This window comes from Phyllostomus hastatus, unplaced genomic scaffold (assembly GCF_019186645.2).
Source record: "Phyllostomus hastatus isolate PE091 unplaced genomic scaffold, TTU_PhHast_1.1 phas_contig_37, whole genome shotgun sequence".
Classification (NCBI taxonomy): Eukaryota; Metazoa; Chordata; class Mammalia; order Chiroptera; family Phyllostomidae; genus Phyllostomus; species Phyllostomus hastatus.
Genome location: NW_025333867.1, coordinates 2,420,340 through 2,433,715, shown reverse-complemented (window position 1 = coordinate 2,433,715; position 13,376 = coordinate 2,420,340). Strand labels below are relative to the sequence as shown.

The 13,376-nt window shown below is 51.4% G+C and overlaps 1 protein-coding gene across 1 annotated transcript; it reads left to right on the top strand.

Annotated features, from left to right (window-relative positions):
- The first annotated feature begins 1,613 nt into the window (after positions 1-1,613).
- Positions 1,614-10,481, top strand: NRN1 (neuritin 1). The gene is made up of 3 exons (XM_045841718.1): positions 1,614-1,861; positions 6,087-6,231; positions 9,334-10,481. Exons 1-3 carry the CDS (start codon positions 1,807-1,809, stop codon positions 9,560-9,562), a joined length of 429 nt encoding a protein of 142 aa, XP_045697674.1. The 5' UTR covers positions 1,614-1,806; the 3' UTR covers positions 9,563-10,481.
- The last annotated feature ends 2,895 nt before the right edge of the window (positions 10,482-13,376 follow it).

Here is a 13,376-nt window from a genome sequence, read left to right as displayed (position 1 = left end):
ACTCAACACCACACTGAGTGCTGCAGTCAGGACCCTTCGCTCCTCCTTAACCCCTTGCTCTCCAAAGCCTGTCCCACCCCCTTATTTTGCACTTTCTGTCCTTTTCACTGTCTATGCATCTCCTAAGAACTAAACGAGGAGTGTGGTGGCCCGGAGGTGGGCGCGCAGGTGGTATACTGCCTGGAGAAATAAATTCGATTCGGTATCTCCTTAATCCATCTGTTTTTCTACTGCTTATTTAATATCTTGATGTTTCCTAGTGTATTCTTAGAAGATTTTGGGGGGTCGTTTTTATTTTATTTTTTCTCTTAGCGACCTTAAAGTTGGCCGATGCATCCTTTAGCATTTCATTAAAGAAGCTAGGATTTAGGCTTCTTTTGATGCTGAAGGGAAGGAAACGAAAGCCTAACAAAGGCGTTTGGGGGGGGGGGGAACAGCCTTGTTTGTTTTTCATTCTCAACTCAAGCTGTCGTGGATAGCACCTTGCACGGAGCACAGACCAGCTGCAGAAGCACTTGGTTGCAGAGTAGGCTGCGTCTACACAGGGTTTGTACGTGAGCATCAAAAGACAGTGCAGGTGTGTGAAGATCTGGGTGTGCGTGTGCGTACGTGATGTACGTGTGTGTGTACGTGTGCTTGCGCCCAACAACCCCAAGAGATGCATCAGAATCAGAAAGAAACCCGCATCCTAAAGATTATTTCAGAAATATCCTGATGCTCTGAGAGTTAGTAAATCTCTAGCATCCAAAACTGTTTTTGCTGAGGCGCCTTCCTTCATGCTCTCCCCACCTCCAAAAACAGGTGTCGCTATGTGTCTTGAAGCGTCCTCTCTTGGGTTCTGGCCTTCTGAGCTGGTGAAATTCACAGAGGGCACGCGGTGTAGTTTCAGGGCCTGCACAGGTGCAGACCAAACCCCTGAACTTGGGCGAATGCGCTCGATCGTGTGTAGGGTGTGAAGACAGACAGGGAAGGTGCTCCGCTAGGCTCCCGGGCGTGCGCATGTGTGTCCTTTAGTGTGTGCTCACGCGCTCCAGGCTGCGCCCAAGCTCAGCTGCTGGGTTGGAGAAAAAGAGAGTAGGCAAGTGCAGGGGGCAGGCTGAGGATCGGGGGCGCGGTGATTCGAATTAATGGAGCTGGTTTAGCTGCTTTTTCCTCTCTTGCTCCTTTAAACCTTAGGGTATCGTAGGGTGGGGGTTGGATTGGCTGTTGAGCTGGAGGAGGGGAGGGGAGCAGGTTGAAACAACTGAGTGGGCGAGCCAGGACTCCCCGGTTCCAGGAGGGGAGGGGAAGGGAGCCCCGGTTCTGTGCTGGAAGGGGGCGGGGCTGGGGGTGCGGGGAACAGCAAGGAGGTAGGGGTGGCCGCAAGGGTGAGGGTCACCCCCAAGGCAAGATTTCGTTCGGATCGCACTTTAATTGGAGATATCTGATTAATTCCAGCTTCTGATGACTATAAATGGCGATTCTCTACCAAGGTGTCTCTATTTAGAAAAAAAAATCATTCCGTGTCATCCCCCACGTCAGGCCTGCTCGTGGGCGTGAGGCTGTACTTCCTCCGCCCCCTCCTAATGGAGTGAACCATTCCCAGCTCTTCCCCCTCTCTCCCTTAGTCTCTCTCTCTCTCTCTCTCTCTCTCTCTCTCTCTCTCTCTCTCTCTCCTTCCCTCTCTCCTCCCTCTGCCTCTGCTGTGCATAAAGTCTCCGTCGCTCCTGGAACTTGTTGGCAATGCCTATTTTTCAGCTTTCCCCCGCGTTCTCTAAACTAACTATTTAAAGGTCTGCGGTCGCAAATGGTTTGACTAAACGTAGGATGGGACTTAAGTTGAACGGCAGATATATTTCACTGATCCTCGCGGTGCAAATAGGTAAGTGGCCGCTCGGCCAGACTTGCTGCGGGCGGCAGGAGGCAGCCGGCGGGGCCGAGGCGCAGAGGGGTTCGACTGGCCCGCAGCCGCTGCAGGATGCGGAGAAGCCCGCAAACCCCCACGGGTGTGGGCATCGGTTCCTAAGGACTCGCGAGTCCCGGGTTGGTTTTTCTAAAAAGAGAGAGACTCCAAACGTTATCCAGGAAATGTGAGCGGCCAGCCGATGCAAGAGGGGATTTTTCTCCCATTTTTTCCCGAAGCGCACGTCCATTTCTGCTTCCCTGTCTTGGTTAGCCCAGGTTTGGTGCGTTCTGGGGCAATGCATTGGCTACTGCAAGGTATTATTTTGAAGGATCAAAAGGTGAATGCAGGGAAAAGATGGCTAGGCAGCTATAACTGGAAAGTTTATGTGCAGAAAGCAAAGATATTCCAGGGTTCAGACTGCTGCATTTAGAACTTTGTCATTCTCCCGCCACCCCACCCCCATGCCCTAACTGCAGCGTTTGCACCGGTCACCGCAGACCAGCTAGGAGGCAAATTGAGAATGACAGGGAACCCCAAAGTAGTAATTTAATGTGCTTATCACTGAGGAACTTGAATTCAGCCAGTTATATGTGGATATAACATTTGCCTGTTCCTTTTTACATAGGCATTTGTATTATATATATATATATAGGAAAGGGTTAAGAAGTGTTTGCAATGTTATGTTGGGGTTTTGTTATTTTTGTTTGTTTGGAGTTGATGACGGGTGTATGTAGTCCTGATTTTGTGTTAAGGAATGTTTAGTCCTAGTTATGCTGTCATTGGATTTTAAAAAGTTCACATTTTCCACTCAAAATGAAAAATTATGGAAGAGAGCACTAGAAAACCCCCTCCTCCCTTGTGGGTCAGAATATCAATTAAGGTGGCCTAAAAGTGAAAGTGAAGCAGATTATTAATAGAAAGAACAAGAGAAAAATAGAAACTTCTCAAACGGGCTTTCTGGCAACAGAGGGGTTTGTTGCCTTTTATCATCTCAGGCTATAGCTTTCTTTGCAGACAAATCCTTGCAGTATTTTGGGGGGCGCGGTGGGGGGAGTTTTAGGGAACTGGTTTTGGTCAAGAGATAAAATGCATGGTATTTTTCCTCATGAGAAATGTGAAGGAAACAGGGTTTACAGTTATCTATACAATAAAATGTATTCTTTGCAGTGGGTTTTTATGCATTTGTCATAATTTTGAGGATCCGATTTTTGGTTGGGCATTATACAGAGTTTAGAGTGTGGATGCAAGATGTTGGCATTCTCATTTAATTCTGAGAAATGATGTTTTGAATCTGGTTGCTTTCACTCTTTGACATTAGTTCAGAGAAATGCAATAAATAAAGAACATTTCTACTTGCAGTAAATCCGTTAAATATTGCATATAGGTAAATATGTCATTTGCAATTGACCTGTAAATTTTTAGAGGGCAGGAGACAGCAGTTATTTTGATATTGGAGGTTTTAAATCAGAGGACATTCTGGGCTGTGTTTTCCCTGTGGGACATACTCTTACTGGGGCCGGGAAGACAGCAATTGTGCATGCGGGATACGCTTGGAACACACTAACCTCAGTCCGAAAATGACCGTTTTTTGGCTGTGGAATTGAAAATGAACAAATTTGTTCCCAAATGTCTGCCCTTTCCTGCACCAGAGCCTCTCGATCTTTATTATTTCATGTCTGGGAGCTGTCCCAAATCATTGACATTTGGCAAGAAAAGTGGGGGCGGGGAGGGTGAGGAGGGCAGCGGAGGTGGAGAGGGTGATGAGCACAAGTGAAGACAGCTGGAGGAAGTTTGGAATGAATGAGAGGTCAAACGAATGAATGAACGGATGGAAATGACACAAGGTGCAGACACCGGAGAGGACATGGGAGGAGCCCGGGTCCCATGCCCGAGCATCTCTGAAGTCGAGTCCAGGAACAGCAGCGAGGGTCGCGTGGACTGCGACCTGCACTGATGCATGAGCCTGCAAAATACGTCCGGAGAGCAAGCTCCCGGCCTCCACGACCGCCCGAGCCAACTAGAAACCGAGACAACTTGAGAGAAGGAGTCATAGTTGCAAAATAATAATAATTAATAATAATAATAATAAAGAAAGGAAAAGAAAAGAAAGAAAAATTTTCGCGATTTTCACTTCTTATTTTACACATGCACACACTCACACATGCGCGGTATGGAGGGTCTTCTCCAGCAGCTCCTGGAAAGATAACGTGACAGGAGAGCTTCCCGCCCCCAGCAATCCCCAGATCCCCTTTAAAAATGTTAATACTAATGTTAATCTTAGGGGCTACTCTTTCGCCATCGAGTTTTGGGGGTGGAAGTAAGGGGTAAGAAGAGAAGGGAATCTGGGGAAATGGATGGACTATATTTTATTTCGTTTCTTCGCTATAAAGTAGCATTTGTGGCATCCATTATAAAGGACAACGGGTAGGATTCGTTTCGTTGTAAACGTATTCCTATTAGAACAAACAGTCGTGTTCCACTTGATATTGCAGTCGCACGGGCTTTTAATATTTCACGTGGGAGGGGGGTGCTTGTCAAGGTTTACCTATAGCATGAGCCGAGGTTGAAGTTAACCTTCATCCCTTCCCCAGAGCTTCCCGTTCCGGATTAGAAAGCGCAAGGACCGCCTTGCTCTTCCTGCAGCAATTTGTTAACAGTGCGTTCTGGGAGGCTACTGCAGGTTTGGTCACCTTTCTCCTTGCCTGTGTCTAGCAGCGGTTGGGGAAGGGAGGACTGTGGGGTACGGTCCTCCCCGGGGACATCCACACACTAGCCTCGGTGGCGTGAACAGCGCCCAAGAAGGAGCGGACGCTCAGGATCGTGGGCATTTTAGGCCAATTTCGACTCTGAGAAGATTTGCCCCTCCCCTTGCCCCAACTGCGAAGATCTGCGCTTCTTGCGCGTCCTCCTGGCGCCCGGAGTGTTTTTGGCCTTTTGCCAGTGAACGTTTATCCCGGTTCTTTGGCCTTGAAATGGAGAGAATGGCAACAGCAGCACATCCGCGGTCTGGAGCAAGTCTCCCTCTCTCTCCCAGGCCCCAAGCCACAGAGTTTGACCGACCAGAGGCTAACAGGGTGGACCTCAGTGCGGCCTGGGTCTCCTCTTCCTTCTGCATCACCACCACCTCCTCCCACTGCCCCAGCTGCTCTTCCCGTCCCACCTCTGGAAGCAGCCCTGAGCCTAGAGGCGGAGAGCCCCGGGCCCCAGCCACCTGGGCCCTCGACTGCAGGACTGAGCCTAGAGAGGAAAAGGTCCCACCCTGCTACTGGTGGGAGTGGTGGCCGGTTTTTTTTTTTTGGCGGGGGGTGGGGGGGTAAGTGTGTGTGGGGGAAGCTGAGCCGCGAAGGGAAGGAAGCAGGGCACCCGAGGTTCCAGGATTTGGCTTCCTTGGAAGTGACGCAGGGTCGCCGGTATAGACATATTCCTGACCCTGCCGGGCTCTGACTGCCCCGGACCACCGCCAGCCCCTGCCCAGTCCCGACGCCTAGGCTGCTCTCTCTCCAGTGGAGCGGGAAGGGTGTGAGAAGAATCTCTTTCAAAACAAAGACTGCACGGTAGGCAAACGGTTTTATAACGAACCAGTCCATTCTGGTGACTGCTGGTGGCTTGCAGAGACCTGACTAACTTACTCAGGCAGCAGTGTTTGCTGAGCACCCATGAAGGTCTTGGGCGCTGAGTCCAGGCTTTTTCACACAAGAGTGGCATTAGATTGAGCTGCATGGCCCTATGCTTTGTTGCCTCCCTATCCTTTCCTCACACACTGCTGCGAGACCCCCTCTGTCACCTCAGAAGTGGAAGATTGCAATCTCAGAGCCCTGACCAGGCTTGCTGGGGAAGTGCTGGAAAAGAAGGAGGTAGTGAGTAGAAAGGGAAAAATAAAGGGGGGAAATGTAAGTGAGAAGAGTGGACAGTGGAAACAGAAAAGATATAGATCGAGATGCAGGAGGGAGCTGCAGGGCAGGAATGTACTCTACTGGGGCAACCCACACCCACTCAGACAGCGGCCATCTGCAGAAGACGGTAGTTGGGTACAGGTCGTTCATTCTGGGACCACATCTTTCATTCACCTTTAACTCTGGTTCACCCAAAGGCTGGATGCCACTCCATGCAGCGGAACCACTCAGAGTTGGGAGGCGGATGTGCCCTGGGGCTGCAGGGTGGGATCCAGGCATTGCTGACTGGTGTCCCCTCCTCCCTGCAGCATACCTGGTGCAGGCCGTGAGAGCAGCGGGCAAGTGCGATGCAGTCTTTAAGGGCTTTTCGGACTGTTTGCTCAAGCTGGGCGACAGTGTGGCCAACTACCCGCAGGGCCTGGACGACAAAACGAACATCAAGACCGTGTGCACGTAAGTGTCTTCTCTGATTTGCCAGGTACCTGTTCAGGGGGCGCTGTTGAGGTGAGAGATACATACCACCAGGAATTGGAGCATTTTCACCTTTTGACTCCCACCCTCAGGCCTTGCCTGGGCCTATTCTGCCCAAGGGGACCCTATAGCCTGCAATGGGCAGAAGATTGTTCCCATCTGAGCCCAGTCAAACTCAGAGGCACCGGAACCCAGGGCAAGGAGCAGTGAAAGCTGCCACCAACTTTCTCTGCTTGGAGCAGTCTACCTCGTTCTTTGCTTCATTGTGAATGGCAGGCCTGTGCAGTACTTCCCAAAGAAGTTTGTTTTGATTTGAGGAGTGTATTAGGTAATAAGCTTGCCTAAAAGAAAAGCCTCTCACATATTTTGTCAATTTCTCCTGATTAAAATTCCCCTCAAGTACACATCAAGAAAGTTGAAGGGCAAGCAAGGGAACACAAGTCCCTCTTCCTCTTTCCAGGAGAGGCTGAAAGAATATTGGGTTTCCTGACAATGACTTTGCCCAAGAAGAGAGTGTCTTGGCAAACTGACTGCTGAGTTTATAGTAGTTTCCTAGGTTTAGGGTAGTTACCTTCCTTGCTTTTTCGTTTTTCTTTCTTTGTCTAAACATACTTATTTCTTTGTGTACACATGTAATCAAAGACCAGGGCAGCTAAGGGCCCAAAGAGGGCCATGAGAGTTCATGGCTAGGCCCAGCGACATTTTAGCTGATGCAGACCTTAGAAATACCCCTATCCTTTGCAATAACACACACTTTATTTTTCAAAAACAGCTGTGACAATCCCCCCTGATAATGGCCCTTTCAATGAAGTCGAGGCAAGATGTCTTCCTTGTACCCCAGAGATTGAAGTGACCATTTGCTGTACCACCTTTTTATACTGTAAAGTCTTTCCTCTCTCTCTGATTCCTGGGGTTGGGGTGGGGTGTTTGGTTAAATTATGAATAAACAGGGGTCCATTTTGCCACACATTTTCCTAAATACTCAGGTATCCACCAGGAGCCACAGCAGCTAAGTAGCTGGTACCTTCCTATCAGGAAAGCAACAGAAGTTTGGGTCTGGCATGCATACTTACCTACTGTAATTCCAAATGTCTGATGATAGGTAAGAATGTATCTATAAAGCACAACAAAAGGTTAAATATAGATCAGATCCCAAATCCTCCATCATTTGCCACAACTTGGTTATTCCAAGTTATTTTAATTTTTTTTAGCAAAATGTGGGTCCTGACAAATGGAAATAAGGAGGGCCCCTCCCAGAGATCACAGGCCACAGGTGGGTTGAAGCTCCCATTGGGTTGGTGCGCTGGTTGCTCAACACACTGCTGAAGCCCACCTCTTTCCATTCCCACCTGGAAGTCTGTCCTTTTCCACCATGCCTCTCTTCCAGGAGGGTCCTGTTTCCATCTGGGCGTGAAGAAGGAAAGGACAAATTTAGACATCCTTGGGGAGGTGCAGTTATGCAGAGAGCTGTCCCTCTGCCTCTTAGGTTTCTCTAAAATCTTGCTATTTGTTTCCAATGGAGGACTCTAGAAGCCCTACACCCCTGGACCCCCAGTCCCCATAAATTAGAGACTCCGGAAGGTCTTTAGAAAACAGCCAGAGCTTAACACAATCTAATAAGCATTTTAACTTTATTATTAGCCAGATGAGGTGGAAGTGGAAAGAAGGATAAATGAAACATAGTGCCTGCCTTCAACATGCTCACAGTTCAACCTAGTGAGAGGAAGGGACAGATAGGAGACAATACAATCAAACTGTGTGGGGAGTGGTCACTGGTGACCTGGCGCTCAGGGCCCGGGTGAGGTGGAAGCCAGCGGGAGTTACTGAGACACACCGATCGACCCAGCACCGAAAGGAGACAGCGCCCCAGGAATCGATCACGGGTTGGAATTATATTTAGTCCCAGGATCTATTTTAGGTTTTCAGAAGAAGGGGGAGGGGCAATAAAAAAAGGATAGGTTGGTTGAAGGTTGTGGGGGCAGGACTAGTAGGTGAGTGGGTGGGGGAGGAAACTGCTGAGGGAGGCTCAGGGAAGAAGAGGTGGGAGGGAAGGACGGGGAACCGGGTGCCACGAGGGTTGGCATCTGTGGGTATCTCGCCAGCCCTGGAGTCCTGGTCTGGGGGGCTGGGCCCTATCTCCCCACGGCTCTGGGGAGGAGTCCTCAGAGTCTCAGGGAGTCTCAGGGAGTCTCAGCCCACAACGAAGACTGGGGGCGGAGGGAGAAGAGGAGGGACCATGCGCGCAGAGCCGGGAGCACAAAGGTTTGCAAAAAGCAGGTTTACAAAGCCAGCCCCAGGGGCTCAGACACTGCACTCCTGGACCCCGGAAGGGGCGAGACAAGCAGGAGCCTCCAGACCGAATCTGAGCTAGGAGACTGTGGAAAGCAAGGCTAGGAGCCGTGGAGGACCGAAGCAAGCGAGGATGGGGAAGAAGTGAGGAACTGAACAGAGGAAAACCGAGGGAAAGAGAAAGGAGGAAGACAAAGACGGGAGGAGGAAAGAAAGGGAAAATAGGAGTACGGGAAACAAAAGGAAAGGAGGGGGGTGGGAGAGGGCGAAGGCGGGCTAGGAAGTACCGCGGCGCCAGGAAGGCAGGAGGCAGAAGGGGAGAGAGGGAGGAGAAAGTGAGTAGCCCAGTGGGGAGGGCCGCGCTCGGAGCAAGTAACCCATCTTGCAAGCTAAGAGGCATTAATGGGCGGCAGCTTGCAAGGCTTAGCACTGTTTTCCTAGCTTTCCCCGAGGAGGGCAAGCAATCTGTTTGCGCAGGCCGAGGTGCCAGCGCGGCGCAGCCGGTGGGGCCTGGATCCTGGCTGCTGGGTTCCCCGCCGGGCACACGGGGAGAAAAACCAGACGTGGAATGGGGAGGCCCTCTCCTCCGACCACAGTTTCTAGGGTGGGCTAGGGTCCGGAGAAGGCTGACCTCGCAGGACCCCGGGGCCAGGGCAGTGGAGAGGAGGTAGGGAGGGGGCTCCTGCAAAGGTTAACGACGCCGGGAGGGCGGAGGCGCTCCCAGGCTGCAGGCCCAGGGTCCTCCCCCGCGCCCAAAGTGAATCTGCTTCTTCTGTTTGTTCTGTTCCTCACCAGATACTGGGAGGATTTCCACAGCTGCACGGTCACAGCCCTTACGGATTGCCAGGAAGGGGCGAAAGATATATGGGATAAACTGAGAAAAGAATCCAAAAACCTCAACATCCAAGGCAGCTTATTCGAACTCTGCGGCAGCGGCAACGGGGCGGCGGGGTACCTGCTCCCGGCGCTCCCTGTGCTCCTGGCGTCTCTCTCGGCAGCTTTAGCAACCTGGCTTTCCTTCTGAGCGCGGGGCCGGCTCCCCCCGCGCGCCCACCCACACTCACTCCATGCTCCCGGAAATCGAGAGGAAGATTCATTCGTTCTTTGGGGACGTTGTGATTCTCTGTGATGCTGAAAACACTCATATAGGATTGTGGGAAATTCTGATTCTTTCTGATTTTGTTTGATCTCTTGTGTTTTTTATTTCCTAAATGTTACCGATCAGTGAGCAAGCAAGCACAGCCAAAATCGGACCTCAGCTTTAGTCCCTCTTCACATAAAAATAAGAAAACGTCAAACCCACCCCATTTTTAAAATTTTTATTTTTTGGCAAAAGAATCTCAGGAACGGCCCTGGGCCACCTACTATACTAATCATGTTAATACATGAGAAATGACGGGCTCCTCCTAACAGGAAAGAGGAGAGGAGAAGGCCAGGGGAATGAAGTCAGGATAGACGTCCACAAGGGAAGCTATTGGTGAATAATTCACGCTCACTACTTTCTTCCACAGTACCTTGTTTTGATCATTACCGCTGCACATTTCTCCTCAAGAAAAGTAAAAGGACAGGTTGTTGGCTTTGTGTTTTAAGGACAGGAGGGAGAGAGGAAAAGCGTGGGGGAAATCTTGGGTTAGAGGTAAAGGCTGCCAGAAGAAATGCCGCTAAAGTCACTGAGAGGCTCGGCTTTACCTGCTGTTACAGATGCATCTTTCCAAATCCACTGCCTTCCTTTTCCCTCCTCTCTTGTTTTAGCTGTTACACATACAGTAATACCCGAGTATCCAACGGTGTAGATCACAAGGGGGGATGTTAAATGTTACTCTAAAATATAGTTTAAACAGATTTTGACATAGAGAGCCTTGATTTTAAAAAAAGAGAGAGATGTAATTTAAAAAGTTTATTATAAATTAAATTCAGCAAAAAAGATTTGCTACAAAGTATAGAGAAGTATAAAATAAAAGTTATTGTTTGAAATGGGGGTGTCGTCTGTTTCCTGCCCCAAGCCTGCTTTCTGGCTGAGCTCTCAGAGGTACCTGAAGGGACACACGAAGCCAGGTAATAAATTCACCTGTTCACTCGCCACTTGATAATCTGTCATCCTCAGGCAGACCATCCTCAACTAGGACACTGTCATTTCCATGAAATTCTGTTTACTCAAAGAAGAGAAAGAGGAAGTTATTTTTAAAAATAACTAAAAAGCAGAGATCCTTTCTGGCTAAGATTTGAAGGAAGTGGGTGTGCGCTCAGCTGAGAAAGCATAGGCCGACCGAAGGCCAGTGGCGGCCCGCGGCCCCCGTTCCAGGCGGGTCGGAGCCCTAACCACGACTCGCCTCTTCCTCTGCGGTGGCCGGTGGCGTCTAGCGAAGGAACCGCCATTAAGGGCTAACAGAGAAGCCGAGCGGCTGTGGTCCCTGGCAGGGATCAGGTGAATCCTTTCATAATTAATAAGACAGCTCAGCCGAAATGGCAAGGAGACGGGTATTTATTGATCAGACCATAGAGCTGCTCGCACCTCTCCTATTTATAGGCCCCGCATGGGCTCACGGAGAAGTAAACAATGGAGAGTAAAGGGGAGCGGAGGAAACGGCGTCCAGGCCTGCACGACTGGAGCCGGCCGGGGGCGGGAGAACCGAATGTATGTGTCTGGGCTCAGTGAAATCGAAATCTGATTTCCCGGAGAACGCGTGGATAGGAGGGAGCTGCGGGGGTGCCCCGCGTGGGGGTGGAGGCAGGCTGCCCCGAGTTCCCGGGCCGCCGGGTCTGCGGGCCGGCGCCCCGAGGGTGCGCGGGGCTCTGAAATGCAATGAGTAAACAACGCTAGTGTAACAGTTCATAAATCAAACCCGCTAGGTCACAGCCCAATCTGCATTCCCCCCACGGACTGAATTCCAGCAGCACATGCGTCCCTGCGCCCGGAGCGCTGAAGGCTGCACGGATTCTTAATGGCAGCATACATTACCGCGGCCAGCTCCCGCACGCGCCGCGCCCCGCCACTTCCAGAAATAGCCGCACCCGCCACCCGCCCTCCCCCGTCGACCCCTGATCTCTCGGTCAGAACCCGAAGAGCCCTCACTACCTGCGCGGAGTGGTCACCCACCGGGAACGCTAGTCGTTTGGATCGTTTCGTTTCAACGGTTATTTTCCGTCTAAGTATAAATAGGACTGACTATTCTAACCCGAGCACAGTCCCTGGTATTCAAATGAAAATGTCTGAGCCTATTTTAAATACGAATCTATTTAATGAGGGAGGCGGAGAACGAACGAGGAGAAAGGGGGAGGCTCTTCATTTTTTTGCGGGATTGGCACGCCGCCTGCGCTCGCAGGCTTTCCGCAGACCCAGGGAGGGCCCGCGCGCGGAACCAGCCCCTCGCTCGACAAAAGAACACGCGCGCGTCGTTCTCCCCAGGCTCCTGGCGTGGGCGGGACGGGGAAGACTCCCGCGACACGCGGAGGATACCCCTTCCCTCTCTGCGCGCGGGATTCCCACCTAGAAATCAATCTCCTTCCACAACCGGGAGGAGGCGAGGCTGAGGGAGGGGCAGAGGCGAAGAGCGGCGGGGATTGGGAGCGCGGACTCAGCTGTTCTCCCCGCAGGGTTCTTCTCCGGGAACCCCGTCTTCCTGCGGCTCCAATGCGCTCCCAGGTCCTTCCACGCCCCCGCTCTGCCCAGTCCCAGATGGCCCGGGGGCGAGCGGGGGCCGGGGGTGGGGGGGGCGCTCGAGAAAGCTTGGCGCTGTGTCTGGGGCTCCCTCGCCCTGGCCCTGTCCTAGCCCAGGGACCGCGCTCGAGTGCACTTGGAGAAATCTCCAGGAATGCAGGGCGTCCAGACTCCGAAACGCAATTGAAGAACCTTTTTTTTTCTTGTGGTGATTGTTTAAATCATTATCGCGCCGTCTTCAGCTATAATTTACTGTTTAATCATGATGACATCTCCATATGTTAGCTGATGTTATTGTTTTTAAGCAGCCACGCGGTAAGCCCTGTTCTCAGTTCAGGGAAATATTAACCAGGCGAGCATGTCCCATCACTGAGATGGCGCAGGGTGGGGTGCGCATGGGTGTCAGGCACCAAGGAAATCATCTTACCTCTGCCCCATGTCCCCCACGTCGGAGCAGAATCTCCAACTCTGCCTACCACCCACGCGGTTTTCCACGAGGCCCACTCCCTCCCCCCTTAGGACCGTTAGGGATTGGGGAAGAGCCCTACTCTTACTCCATCTTCTGCCCGAGAGGATTCGAGACAGAAATTCACTTGAATGTAGTGTTTACTTATCCTCCGAAATTCTCCAAGAGGCCAGCTCCAGAGACCCAGGCTAAACTGAAGAACTCCAGGTCCCTTGAGAGGGACATTTACAGGGAAAGAGGAGACAGGGAATGATGGGGACACGGAAAATGGAGGGCGCAAAGTAAAGGGGGAAACAGATCCAGAAGTAGAGTTAGTAGAGGGGAGAGAGGGGGCGACCATCGGAAAGACAGAAGGTGATGGGGAAACTTAGAGCTGCAGATGATAGAGCTATGGGTGACAGATGGAGGATGGAGATGAAACTAGGACTTATTTTCATTCAGAACCTTCAGGGAAGCAAATGAGCACTAAGATCACCTTGTAGATTCTCTTTCTGTGCAACCAGAGATCCTTTCACTCCAGCCTCAGTCTCCAGGGCAGGCCAGGGGAAGTCAGATGGACAGTGCGCAGATGGAACCTTCCCTCTGTCTCCCTCCTGAAACTCCCTCAAGTCCCAGCAGAACTGCTTCTGGGAAGGCCTTCAACCGTTCTCTCTATCTCCCACTGCCCAGCGAGGGTGGTCCCAGAGGGGTCATTTTCTGGAAGAGTCTACCATG